General features: G+C 35.3%; 2 protein-coding genes across 2 annotated transcripts in view; one reads left to right on the top strand and one right to left on the bottom strand.

The window, feature by feature from the left end:
• LOC109084734 (DNA nucleotidylexotransferase-like) overlaps positions 1-4,283 on the bottom strand; it is a 46,296-nt gene extending 42,013 nt beyond the window's left edge. Inside the window, 1 exon segment of the mRNA XM_042769618.1 lies at positions 3,896-4,283. Coding sequence (XP_042625552.1) covers positions 3,896-4,111 — 216 coding nt within the window. The 5' untranslated portion in view covers positions 4,112-4,283.
• Positions 4,284-4,449: 166 nt separating this feature from the next.
• Positions 4,450-15,169, top strand: part of LOC109072757 (B-cell linker protein-like) — a 39,951-nt gene continuing 29,231 nt past the window's right edge. The window contains exons 1-2 of the mRNA XM_042769559.1: positions 4,450-4,600; positions 6,190-6,471. Coding sequence (XP_042625493.1) covers positions 6,196-6,471 — 276 coding nt within the window. The 5' untranslated portion in view covers positions 4,450-4,600; positions 6,190-6,195. The remainder of the gene's footprint in view (positions 4,601-6,189; positions 6,472-15,169) is intronic.

The following is a 15,169-nucleotide window of genomic DNA, read 5'->3' as shown; positions in this document are numbered from 1 at the left end:
AGGGATATTTTAGCGGGATGGAGTGGTTTGGATTACTTGTGGATTATTGTGATGTTTTTATCAGCTGTTTGGACTCTCATTCTGACGGCACCCATTCACTGCAGCGCAAGTGATGCAATGCTACATTTCTCCAAATCTGATGAAGAAACAAACTCATCCTGATCTTGGATGGCCTGAGGACGTACACATTTTCAATGGATATTTTACACTTGCAATGGTTCAAAAAAGAGAGAGGGAGAGAGAACTATGCTGTAGAATCAAATAGAACTACGCTGTTTAGATAACAAGATTCTTTTGAAACAACACTATTGTCAATGCCTACATACTTAACTGCAAAATGACTGCAAAAACTCAGATTTAAAAAACTTTACAGTTCAAAAAGTACAAGTTTTGACAAAATAAGGTGTTACAAAATTATATACCTCACATTCAGCCAATTAAATGATTTAAAAGCCAAAAAGTGATGAGGTTGCAGATATAATTTTTTTTTCTGAACGTCATACATTTTTTTTCCAGTATATGTATCTTGTTTTAAAGACATTATTGATATTATTAAGTATAAGACATTTCTACTGGACAAAAATTCAAGAATACTAATTTAAAAAAAAAATGAATTGGTTATTAATTAATTATGGGAGTCAGTAGGTTTTGATGCATTTGGAAAAACTCTGGGTTAATTTTCTCATTTGCTATTCATGAGGTTAATGCAAAATGTCACAAGCACTCGACCTGTTTGAATGACTGCTTGTGCAACACTTGTGCATTTAACGTGTGTGCCGTCAACATTTCGACTGTTAAACAGCGTGTGAGCGTTTACCACATGAATATTTAATGAGGCCAACACTGATTCGTTTATGATTCTAGCACTGCATAAATCAACGTAGATGCCATGTTTCATTTGTACAGTCCATTCAGTAGGCTGTAAAGTCTTTATGTTTTAGGTCACGTCTAATTTATACGTGTTTTTGATCACTAGGAAGATCCTTTGTCCTAAAGTCAGTGGGTTTTATAAACAGGTTTAAGGGTTCAGTGACTGAAACAAGCTCAAGTTATTTTCATGGTTTATTCTACAGCTAAATATACACCAGTAATACCTTTTTAAAGCTTTTACTTCTTGCTGACAAGTGTCTAAGTGGGACTACAGAAGTTGTGGGTGGCTTTAAATATCATCAGGATGAACTGATAAACTCAGCTACTAACTAGTCGCTTTTACAGCTTTGTTGTGTTTATAATCACACTCTTGCAAACTATTCTAACTCAAACGTTTAGGGAAAATGTGTTTTAAATAAAGACCAAAAGAGCTGACTGAAGCTTAATGGAGGTGACGTTATGTGACCGTGGTGTAGTTCTTAATTCGTATAGCCTACGTTTAGCTTTTCATTTCTGCTGATTGTATTTAAGTTTCAAAATTCATAAAAGTTGTGTGCATTTGTGAAGATTATCACGATGAACAGAACATGTAAGAATCATAAACAATAGTTCATCAAAAAGCTTATTTTTTCTATTTCAAGGAAGCAGAATCAGTGTTATTTTAGTATGTTTGACATATTATATACGTAGTTTGAATTTTTTTTTTTTTATTATATTTTGTTTTTATTTTAGTTAATTTTTTTTATTTTAGTATGTTTGAGTTTTTTTTTAGGTAGTTTGAATTATTTTTTTTATTATATTTTATTTAGTTTTATTATGTCATGTGTGTTATATTATTTCAGTTAATGTTTATTCTATTTTAAGTAATTAATTTTTTTATTTTATTATATTTTGTTTTTATTTTAGTTAATTTTTATGGTTTTCTTTTTAGTTAATGATAATAACCTTGAGTGATATCATGGGCAAAACAAATGGAAACGCTAACAGATTTGTTCATTTCTTGAGCTAGATTTTATTTGTATATTTTCTGTTTTCATTTTTGCTAAATAATTTGGTTTTATTACTTTTATTAAGTTTTAGCTTCCAGTTTTAGTTATTTGGTACTTCGGCAAACTATACAAAAATGAGAAATGTTGCCTTGGCAACTAGCTGTTTTTGAACTTTTCTGTATTTTATATTAGTTTAGGTAATGTGTATTTTATTTTTAATTCAAGTTTGAGTTTTAAATAACCCTCATGTGAATGCTAATGGATTTGTTCATATTTTGAATACATTTTCCAAATTCATTTTAATTTTAGTTAAAGTTTTAGCAATTTTGTTGTGTTTTTGACATTTGACAATTAGCTTCTGCTTTTTAAAAATGTCTACACAGATTTGATAAAGTTTTAGTTTTTGTTATTTTAGTACTTAAACCGTGGCAACTTTTTTATATTTCTTCAGTATTTTAGTTAATATTTATAGAAATAAAAAATGTTTTTTTGTTTTTTTTAGCTAAGGTTTTAGCCATTTGTTGTGTTTTTTATTATTAGCTTTTGCTTTTTAAAACGTCTACATACTGTATCAGAACACAAAACTACAAAACCTCAGAACAACTTGATGATGTAACAGAAACTATGAACTCTCTCTTTTCTAGCATTTTAAATACAGTTACTCCTTTACGCTTAAGGAAGGTTAAGGGAAAACAGTCTGACACCGTGGTATAATGAGCACACTCGCAACCTAAAAGAGCAGCCCGGAAAATGGAGCGCAGCTGGAGGAAAACAAAACTAGAGGTATTTCATATTGCTTGGCGGGAAAGTAACCTATCCTACAGAAAATCACTAAAAACTGCTAGATCTGATTACTTTTCGTCTCTTTTAGAAGAAAACAAACATAACCCCAGGTATTTATTTGATACAGTGGCTAAATTAACGAAAAATATAGCATCAACAGGTGTTGACATTTCCCAACAGCACAGCAGTAATGACTTTATGAACTACTTTACTTCCAAGATTGATACTATTAGAGCTACAGTATCGCATCAGACAGTGCACTGTAGATCCCCTGAGGAACAGTTCCACTCATTCTCTACTATAGGAGAGGAAGAATTGTATAAACTTGTTAAATCATCTAAACCAACAACATGTATGTTAGACCCTATTCCATCTAAGCTCCTAAAAGAGGTGCTTCCAGAAGTCATAGATCCTCTTCTGACTATTATTAATTATTATTAATTATAGTATATAATGGTTCGACTATTATTATTAATAGTCGAAAACACAGATGGAGTTTTGGTTCCTTGCCACTGTCGCTTCTGGCTTGCTTAGTTGGGGACACTTCATTTCCAGTGATATCGTCGACTTGATTGCACAGATACTATTTAAACTGAACTGAGCTGGATGATGACATCACTGAATTCAATGACGAACTGCCTTTAACTGAAAAGTGTTTACTATTGTCATTTTAATTATTGACACATTGTTTTCTTAATTAATGCTGTAAAGTTGCTTTGACACAATCTGTATTCTTAAAAGCGCTTTATAAATAAAGGTGACTTGACTTACATATAGTTTTTAATTTTTATTTTTTTTTTTGTATTGACACATTTTTTCCTAGTTAATACTGCAACTTACAAATGAGAACAGTAGAAACAATCAGATCAACGAGAGAACAACAACGGTATACAAGTGCTTAACAAGTCTCGTCTAGTTAAACACGTAGCCAGGATTTTTGTTTTTTTTTTTTTTTGAATATGATAGACAAGAAGAAGAAAAGGTAAGTTTTTTTTTTTTTTGGTTTTTTTTTTTTTTTTGAATATGTTTGTAAATAAAGGTGAATTGTATTTACTTGTATTAGTTGGTTTTGGTATTAGTTGGTTTTTCTAGATTTTAGTTGATATTTAAAGTAATGAAAACATTTTGTGAGTGTGGATGTGTGTGGTTCTGTGCACAGAATTGTGTGATTTCACAGGTGAAATGCACAGGAATGCTAATAGATAATGGAAAAGAGGTAATCTTTGCCATATAAGCTTCTCAAGTGCACTTACTTGTATGTAATGTCTGATTTCCACAGGCACGGGCCGGCCGGCGCTCATGCTCTCAGTAAACCAGCTGATGTGCAGCACGTGTTTGTCACACGTCTCTCTAAAGCCCTGCTCCTCGAGCCAGCTCCAAAGCTCCTGCGCCGCGTTCCCTTCCGACACGACGTGTGTCACGTCAGCACTGCGAACCACACACACACACAGCAGATACACACACACCATCAGGCGCACATAATGGATCCCAGATCGTGTGGCACATAAGTAGCTGTTTTCAAGCACCGTAATCCAATTTCACATCTACTCTACGACTGATTGATTCTCTCACACACACCCACGTGCGGTTTTAATTTCTCTAGCGGTTCTCGTGATCGGATTATACTGTATGAAATCAAATCAGGTGGACTCTCACACATTAGGATGTGACTGTGACGTGTGTGATGATCAGAAGCACATGCATAACACACACACAGTCCTGAGCTTTCAGCACTTTGAGCAGGCGGCTAAATGAAATTACCCATCATGCACCTCTCTCAATCAGACACGCGGAGGTACAATAGCAGAACGGACAGGTGCCGTTGCTGATGTCTGAAATTAGCCCGAGACGGAGAGTGTTTAAGAGGAAATCAACCGCTGATGTGGCTTGCAAGACTAATTTACTCACTTCTGTCTGTCCTCAGAGGGAAAACCTATTCATCTTTATTCTTTTGAAATGTAAATGTGGTTTGTTTTGATTTAACAACAAAAAACAAACCCTTTTATGGTCTGACTACTTTAGTATTTTTACACAGGCCTAGTATTAGAGTATTTATTAATATTTAGAATTAGCTTTTGTTTTTAAAATTTTCAGCTTTTATTTTAATTTTAATTTAAGTTTGAGTAATTTTGTTATGTAATTTAGTCAATTTTTGTAATATTTCTATTTAGCTTAATTTTTTTCAGTTTTAGTAATTTTAGTATTTTAACTAACTTTAGCATTTATTTTAATTAAAAAAAAAAATTATTTAGATTTTATCGTTTTTATATATATATATTATGGCTTATTTATATTTCTATTTATATTTTTTTCCGCTAGTTTTAGTAATTTCAGTACCAAGGCAGCAATTCACATTTTATTCTAGAGTTTTAAGTTTGAGTATTTCATCTAATATTTATATTTATTTATTAATACTGCTATTTAACTTACTTCATTTTTAGTAATTTTTTTGTACTTCAACTTATTTCAGATAGCTGCCAGAGCAACATTTATCATTTTAAATCTAAGGTTTTCTGTTTAATTTAATTTATATTTATTTTCAGTTTAAGTAATTTTAATACACTTATTTCAGTTATTTGTCAATGCAACATTTTTAATTTTCAGTTTTTAATATTTAATTGTATTTTTTAGATTTATTTAAATGAATAAAACTTATTTTTCTATTTACTTATTTCTATTTAGTTTTAATTCATTTTTTATTTCAGTTTTAGTATTTTTGGCACTTAAACATTTTATTTAGTTTTTCATCTAACTTTATTTCAATTAACAAAAACTTTATTTTAGTCATTTATATTTTTCAATTGAAGTTTTCATCTATATTTATATTTAATTTTATTTTAGTTTTATTTCAACTAATGAAAACATTTTTAATAATAACACACTGGTTTGACTAGAAACGATACATCAGCAAAATCACAAAAACAAATAAGTCCAACTTATTTAATAATTTTTACAGTTTCTATACAAAATATAATTGGCGTTTGTCTGTTCAAAACTCATTGCCAAAATGATAAGGTGTTTGCCAAGGCACTGCTATGCAAATGATTTGCGGCCAAAGTCAAATGAGCCTCTGAAATTCATGCACCAGAGTATTTAAACTGCATGCACATTTGTCATATTTTTGCAACGTTTGCAATTAGAGACACCGATGCAAACTCCCACAAGATCAAATGATCTGAATTTTATAGCTCTATACTTTCACTGTCTATTTTTATTCCTCTGAAAGGAATTTTAGCAGAAGCATCCAAGCTGATGCTGAGCAATGAACGAGCAACCTGCGAGCAACAACATTTTCCTCTTGCACAAACTCCACAGGAAGCCAAACACCCTTTGATTGATTCCAACAGCTTCAATATAGCATAAGATGTGCATTATGAATGTCATAACATCTAATCTCCAGCCCTTCCTGTGCAGCGTCTCTGTGCCGTCTCTATCACGACATGCATCCGTGCTCAGCGTAATACCCGGGGATTTATTATAGAGCATTGTATTATCAGACTCATACTGATATCAAATCCTCACTGGCTTATAAAATGTCATTTTTCAGCTCATCATGACGGGTTTCCTGTGGTTGGCTGCAGCCGTAGGCCGCTCGAGCTCAAGCTGCATTTCTGGGAATGGTGCCATCGCTCAGCTGGGTACGGCACGCTACGGCAAACTGCTGGCTGCTGTTATGCCCGTCTACCCAAACAACTCCCACTGGTGCTTCTCCACCTGCACAAACTGGCACCAACAGCCCAGGATCACTTCTGACCAAGCTGCCATGAAGAGAAGAATAACAGACGACACTTCACACGTGATGTTCAGCACATTACACACTTCAAAACAAGTATGTCTGTGCTTGTAAAGTTTTTTTTTTTTTTTTCTTGAAGCAACTGATTAATTCTGTTAATCAAGGTTTTAATAGCCGGTTTCTGTGCTGTTATTACAATGTCATTTTCTGTGCAACATTCTGTTTAGAAACTCATCGAGAACCCAGCCGCCCTAGTCATTATCACTGTGATTTGCATAAAATTGTATGCAAATTAAAATATTTAATAACACAGTGAAAAGTAGAGCTTTTAATTGTTTGTCAGAGAGATGTACGTCACTCGTCGTCTCTAAATAGGGAAAATCTCTCTGCTGGGATCTGAATGACTGAATGAGTGGGATTTAAAGGAACAAACAAACACACAGAAAAAGTCTTTGACTTTTATTGGTTTTGTCTCGTCGCACCGGGACACACAGCATCACAGTGTGTTAAGGGGCGTAACATTTGAGTCACATGCTTGAGGTATTCAGCCAATCACAACGCACCGGATAGCTGGCCAATCAGAGCACACCTCGCCTTTTCAGAGCAATGAGTTTTGTAAAAATCAACACGTTTCAGAAGGAGGGGCATAGCGGAGAAACAATAATGTACATTATATGGAAAATAATGTGTTTTTTAACCTTAAACCACATAAACACATTTAATTACACCAAATACACAAAACATACATACTTAGAGTTTTGCTATTTGGGATATGGTCATTGCTCTACTCTGGGCTGTTTTCGAAAAAAAAAAAAAAAAAAAAAAAAACACCATCAACAAAACCACCAAATGAATAAAAATAATAATAATAATAATAAACCTTGTGAATCACAATTCATCAAATACATTACATGCAAAAATAGCTTAACTTTGCTTAAACACTAAGCATGTAAGTGTCCTTTTAAAGCATGTGTAAACAATGGGGAATACATACGGTAGAACAAAAAAAAAAAAGAAACTATTCCACCCGAATTTCTTTGGCTCAATTATCAGCTCAAACGCACAGGCGGACTAAAGGAGATACCCAACAAAAACAAACATTACAACAAAACAATACAACAAAAGGGCTCCGTAGATCTATCTCAAGGATCCAAGAGAATCCACATGTAAACCCCTCGCATACAAACCATATGAGTGTCGATCTATTTCCGCCAGAAACAAACGCACTTACCATTCTTGTTCCTTCCGCTAGTCTTTATACATAACACACCCCCTTAATTTACAACTTTACTAGGTGTCATCCACCACATTCGTAAATAATGTTTATTGCACAGACCAATCATTTCGCTTCGTAAGATGTCAATATATCGTGAGGAGCCTTAATATGTTTTTTTTTTTTTTTTTTTTTTTCAAAAACCAGCTGCTGACCAAGGACCTCGGTTTCAGCAACAAATCTTCTTTACTGTTCTACTGAAGAACAAGTAGTCACCTACATCTTGGCCTGAGGGTGAATAAATTAACAGCACATTTTTATTTTGGGGTGAACTATCAGTTTAACCGGGCTGTGATAATGCTAGACTCTGGGATATGTATTAGGTCATGGTGTCTCACCTCATCTACTCAGCTGTTTTCTGTGTCACGTACCTGAGAGCGTCGTCTACGCAGAAGCCCTTTGATCTGGCGAGATTAGACAGAAAATTCCTCCTGCTTTTTCCCATCCTCCTCTCCACCAGGAACAGAGTCACATCCCTGAACTTCACCTCCTCGCGACCCCCAGCGAAGGCAGCTTCAGGCCGCCGACGCTTTCGAGTAGGAAGAGCTGTCGGAAACATCCCTGAACAAGGGCCTGGGGCTTCTGTCGTCTGTTCTTCAAAGTTGCATGGGGTGATGCCGTTGATGTCTTATTTTTCTTTGGAAGTCAAAACTGGCAGTTGGTGTGGCGTGTTTGTTTATGGTTTTGGCAAAGAGTAGAAGAGTCTTACAACAGGTGCTTTTGATTTGGCACTCGATCTGATAGGGCACTGCCAAAACTACCACTAACAGATGGATGCAGAACACTGGGTCACGAGGAAGAAAAAATAGAAATAATAAATGCACTGAGGGATAAGTTGAATAAGTATGTTTTCACTAATTCACTGATATGGCAATATGACACCACAGGCTTTTATACCACATAATCACACACATTAGTGGCTGATTCTTTAATTAGGGCCATGTTTGAACATATAAAATATAAGAGAGATGAGTTGTTTCTGAATAGAAATCCTAAGCTTTGCTTGATCTGGAAAATGCACCTAATAAAGCTACTCTCATCTCAGATATTGATATTTTCATTATTTACTCTTCCTCATGTCAGTCAGTCCAAACTTGTGTGTCTTTCACAAAAGATAATAAATGAACATATTTTGAAGAACACTGGCTCAATGACTTTTCTCAGAAAAGAATGGCATGAGGGCGAGTAAATGATGACACAGTCAGTCCAAACTTTTTTCTTTTTTACAAGATGTGTGAATGCCACTTCTTCTTATTTTTATCATAAACATACAGAAAATTCATCAAAAAAAAGAACACCTGTCATGATGATAATGATAAACAAAAAATCGCAATATAAATAAAGTTAATTTTTTCAGAAAAGTCATGTTCAAATGTATCAAATATGATCATCAGGCTACTGAATACTGTTTATTCATCTCTCAATCATCATTGTACAGCATTGCATTATGTTCTGAGCTAAGCATCTTACTATAGAGTAACATATAGAGATATATAGATTAAAGATTTTATATAATGATCTGCTATAAAGATCTCACTGATTTATATTACAAGCATCAGAATTTAATTTTACTTTTTGACCATATACGTAAATATCAGCATTTGCATCTTGCACCAAATTACACATTTTGATCAGTTTGGACCTTTTGAATAAATTTGAGCTGTTTTTTTTTGTGTATTTTTTCTATATATTTCTTTATTTGGTAGATATGAATGAATAGAAAAAGACGGAAGGGTAGGTACTATTTCAGACTAGATGGAAGGATACAGAAAAGTTTCCCCAATTTACGAAACACCATCCTCTTCTATAACACAGGGGTACATGGGAAGTATTCGCCTAAATAAAAAAGAATAAACTGATGCAAACATTGCAAATCCACTAGAAATAGGACTTTAAACCAAGCACCTTTGACATAGGGTGAATTCAAGAAAATTAGGACACTTTTTTGCCCCCCTCTCTCTAATAAATGGCTTTTGCTGTTGCAGTAATTCCAGTAAACCAAATCTCACCACCAATGTTAGCAAATAATATGGACGTAGCTTTGTGCACAGGGCTGTCGTCAAGCTGGTGTAGAAAAACACCCTTTGTTAAGTGTTGCAAAGCACACAATTCCCTTGATTTCATCATTTTGTGTGTAGCTTTAGGATTGTCCTTATGGAAATCACTGGAACCCATTAATTAGAAGTCTTCCACATGCTTTCGGCAATTTAGTGTATTTTCAACACCATTTGGGATGCATCTGTCTCACTTTGGCATATCATATGAGATGGACAGTGTGCAAATTGGGATTCAATCCATATGTTTGTACCCACGGCATCTCTCACAAACTCTATTTCATGCTGTTTTCCAGTCACACAGTAAAAATGTATTCATGTTCTGCAGGTGCATCTGAGTGAACTCTACCTTGTTTTTCTTGTTGCATCTCACAAGTGCTGGACTGAATTGCTTTTTTTAGACCTTTATTATGCCTCTTCTTTACAGAAGAACTCACACTGTTTCCCTCAGCGCATCATTTGCTTCCTACAGCTTTGTATATTTATTCTATTGACGCTCTGTTGAGTTTCATTCCCAGGTTATTTTGCTCGTCTTTGTCTTCATTTCTGTTGTTCTAATGCATGCTTTTCTAACCAATCGTATTACAGTTTTCACCTGGCTATTGACAAAACAGGTGCACAGCTCTGGTTTCTAGATATGACTCTTATGGGCCTCATATATAGAGATGAAATTTTTCACCTGCTTTATCATTGAGAGTTATCACTCTCTCAACTTCATCAAAAAAAAACATACTAGTTAACACCCTAGTAACCACACAACAATAGAGCACAAAAGTCGAGTTATGGAATAAAAAAAATCCATTTTATTTTCTCCATAGAGGAACTGATTTTTATTAATGAGCCATAAAATAATAAAAAAAAATGAAAAAAGTTCTAGGCATAACTATAGTTGGAAAGTAATCATTCTAGGACTATTTGCGAATAATATTTAAAAATATGCACACATGCATTTTTTATTTGTATGCCTAATATGTCGAAAATGCCCAAAGTTTCTTATCTCGTAACATTCAGTAAGGAATTAGGCTACATGACTCTTTTAGACTTTTGTGTTCATCTGCTTCTCCCATTTGCTCTTTTTACATTGAGTATCACTCTATATGGACTAATACAATCAGATACAACAATAATTTCTCAAATATTTATTACAATTTATACTGATAAATTGAACACGGTTTGAGAGACTGGGTGATTTCAGCTGATTTCTAATTGAACTGTCAGCAGCTGAAGTGTAGTGCTCAAACTATTTCAAATATAGACAATTAAGCTACAAACTAGATCAAATGCACAATGTTTCCATCTAACATGTACAGTATTTTGAGCTGCAGCTCGTCATTTTAATGGAGTGTTTCACTAGTTAGCAGTAAACCGGTTACCAATATGTTCTAGATTTGTGTTGGATGTTATCTTGGGAATGGAAATATGGATATTTTATTTGTAAACATCATACTTTTACGCTTATTTCGATTATTCTCATAAAACTAGGGAGCTGAGCCAGTAGCAGTGCTGACAGTTTTGTGTAAACATGTCTGAAGACGAGAAAAGAAGAGGAACAGACAAACCGATTCAACTGAGTGAGTCATTTACGCTGGAACCGCTCCGACTGATTCAAACTCGTGAGAAACAAATAGAGGCATAATTAGCGTAGCTGCTGTTCCAAAAAAGTTAAATTAGTTTAACCCAAGCTAAAGAATAATAATGCGCATTTGATCAGATATAACTGCAGTCCAAAATTATGAGATGCATTATTTGAATGCTTGGCTAAAGAGGTGTGTTTTTAATCTAGATTTAAACAGAGAAAGTGTGTTTGAACCCCGAACATTATCAGGAAGGCTATTCCAGAGTCTGGGAGCCAAATGCGAAAAAGCTCGACTTTGCTATCCTAGGTACTATCAAAAGTGCAGAGTTTTGTGACCTTAGGGAGCGTGATGGGTTGTAGCGTGGTAGAAGACTAGTTAGGTACGCAGGAGCTAAACCATTAAGGGCCTTATTAGTAAGTAATAATATTTTGTAACCAATACAGAACTTAATAGGTAGCCAGTGCAGAGACTGTAAAATTGGGGTAATATGATCATATTTTCTTGACCTGGTAAGGACTCTAGCCGCAGCATTTTGGACTGCCAAATTTTTGACAGTAGAGGAAGTAACAGTACATCCGACTAGTTGCAAATTGTAATCTACGAGATTCTGTGTACTGTTTTTTGGTCCAATAAGTAATATCTCTGTCTTATCTGAATTTAATAGGACAAAATAATTGGTCATCCAATCTTTTAAAAAAAAAATTAACACACTCTGTTATCTTAGATAATTTAGAAGTTTAATCTGGTCTCAATATTTATAGTTGAGTATCATCAGCATAACAGTGGAAACTAATTCCGTATTTTCTAATGATATTACCAAGGGGCAACATGTATATTGAAAATAGCAGAGGACCTAGGACAGATCCTTGTGGTACTCCATATTTTACTGGTGATAAATGAAACGACTTCCCATTTAAATAAATGAAGTGGTAGTGATCGGACAGATAGGATCTAAACCATCTTAAAGCCTGCCCTTGGATACCTGTATAGTTTTGTAATCTATCTATGAGTATGTCGTGATCTATGGTGTCGAACGCAGCACTAAGATCAAGTAAAACTAGCAATGAGATGCCGGCAGGTCTGATCACTAAGATCAATCATTTGTAATTTTAACAAGTGCAGTTTCTGTGCTATGGTGGGGCCTGAAAACTGACTGAAATTCTTCATAGAGATAATTTTTTGCAGGTAGGAGCACAATTGAGCAGACAACTTTTCTTAAATTTTAGACATAAATGGAAGATTTGAAATGGGTCTGTAATTTGCCAGTTCACTAGGATCTAGTTGTGGTTTCTTAATAAGAGGCTTAATAACCGCCAGCTTGAATTGTTTTGGGACGTGACCTAAAGATAATGACGAGTTAATAATATTGAGAAGTGGTTCTTCTGCTACAGGTAACAACTCTTTCAGTAATTTAGTGGGTACAGGATCTAATAAACATGTTGTTGGTTTAAATGCAGTGATACATTTTTTTTAGCTCTTCCTGTCCTATTTTTGTAAAGCACTGCAGTTTATCTTTGGGTGCGATGAATGAAGCTGAAGTATTAGATGCTGTAGATTTTATATTTTTTTTTGTATTTGTGGTTTTTTTTTGGGTGCGATGAATGAAGCTGAAGTATTAGATGCTGTTTTAACTGTGAGGGAATATTTAGATTGGGTGGCGTCTGGTTAATTGTTAATCTAGCCACTGTGCTAAATAAAAACCTTGGATTGTTTTGGTTATTTTCAATGAGTTTGCGGATATGCTCGGCCCTGGCAGTTTTTAGGGCCTGTCTATAGCTGGACATACTGTTTTTCCAACGCAATTCTAAAAACTTCCAAGTTAGTTTTTCTCTCCATTTGCGCTCAAGACTACGAGTTTTCTTCTTGAGAGAGTGGGTATTACTGTTGTACCATGGAACAGTAGGTTTTTCTCTAACCTTTTTCAATTTGATGGGGGCAACAGCTTCTAATGTATTAGAGAAGATAGTGCCCATGTTGCCAGTCATTTTTGTCTAGTTCATGTGTATTTATGGGTACACAGAGCAGTTGAGATAAATCAGGCAGGTTATTTGTGAATCTTTCTTTGGTAGCTGGAACAATAGTTTCTCCCTGGACCGCGGAGCCATTAATATCAGTAATACGCAGCATGCACGATACATGGAAATGGTCAGTGATGTCATCACTTTGAGGTGTGATATCTATATCAATTAGATCGATTCCATGCGATATAATTAAGTCTAGCGTATGATTAAAACGATGAGTCGGCCCGGTGACATTTTGCTTGACTCCAAGAGTTTATTAGGTCAGTAAACGCAAGTCCTAATGCATCATTTGTATTATAAATGTGAATGTTAAAATCTCTGACAATTAACACTTTATCAGCGGTAACCAATAGGTCTGAGAGGAAATCTCCAAATTCTTTTAGGAATTCTGTATATGGCCCTGGTGGTCTATACACAGTAGCCAGAGAAAGAGATACGATAGATTTCTTTTGCATATCTGACAGTGTAACATTAAGCAGAAGTATTTCGAATGAGATAAAACCTGTATCCTGTTTTCTGGGAAACACTGCGAATATCACTATATATTGTTGCAACACCTCCCCCACGACCAGTCTGACGGGGCTCATGTTTATAACAGTAGTTTGGTGGAGTAGACTCATTTAGACCAATATAATAATTTGGTTTTAGCCAGGTTTCAGTCAAGCAGAGTACATCAAAATTATTATCTGTTATCATTTCATTTACAATAACGGAGTGATTTAATGTTTATGAGCCCAAACTTTAAAAAATGGTTTTGTTCATTTATTTGACATTTTTCCTGTTTAATCACGATCAGATTTTTTCTAGATCCTACATTAAATTTATATTTTGATCTCACTATTCGGGGAACAGACACAGTCTTAATAGACTGGACAGCACAAGTACTAATATTATTCAAAAGGGTAGAACAAAAGCCATTAAAGCAGTTATTTGAGAATTGGCTTACTAGTCATATGGAGCGTAGCATCCTGGAGATGTTGTCTGAGAGGAGTTCCGCTCCGACTCTGCTGGGGTGCAGGCCATCAGCACGAAAAAGCCTAGGATGCTTCCGGAAAAGATTCCAATTATTAACAAAGAGCAGTTTCTGTTCTTTACACCATGACAATAACCATTCATTTAGGGCAAAATGTCTACTGAAGCTTTCATGTCCTCATCGATACATGGAAAGCATTCCTGACATGATGATCGTCGCCGCGGGGGATGTACTGCACACCGTCTCGATCAGGCTCCTGAAGTCCATCTTCAGCGTCTCCGTCTGCCGCTGCGTGGTGTCGTTAACCCCGGCGTGAAGCAAGACCGCTCTGGGGCTCTCGTTGGCCTTCAGGATCGTGGGTATCTGCACAGAAACATTGAGAACACGAGCACCAGGGAGACAGTGAGTGTGCACTTTACCTTCAGCTAATGTAGCACGGATGTGTCAGACGATGGAGTCTCCAATGATCACAGCATGGCTTTCCATCACGCGGAGGGGAGTGAAGCGCTTCCAGGTGGAGATCTCGAAGACCAGAGGTGGCGGAGGGGTGCATTATAGCAAGTAACAGTGAGTAAAGCAATGGTAATGTGTGTGAATAGAGTATTAGCAATGTATGCAGGATTAGCGGCAACCACGCTGGCGATGCTAACGGGCTATAAACTAATAGCAGAAATCAAAATAAAACTAGTGAACAAGGCGCTCTGATTGTTTTTGTTGTAGAATACGATAGAGGATATATTCACACGTTATAGAAATGAAAATTATGGTGTATAAAATTGATTTTAAGATAAAAAATAAACGATAATTAACGTGACAGAGCTTGAACTCAAAACATACGGCAGCAACAAACAGGAAGTGAATAAACTGTGATCACCGTTGACCAAAAAGACAAGATT

The sequence above is a fragment of the Cyprinus carpio genome, chromosome A13 (assembly GCF_018340385.1).
Source record: "Cyprinus carpio isolate SPL01 chromosome A13, ASM1834038v1, whole genome shotgun sequence".
Lineage (NCBI taxonomy): Eukaryota > Metazoa > Chordata > Actinopteri > Cypriniformes > Cyprinidae > Cyprinus > Cyprinus carpio.
The sequence above is the reverse complement of the archived record's forward strand: the minus strand, read 5'-3'. Positions and strand labels throughout refer to the sequence as shown.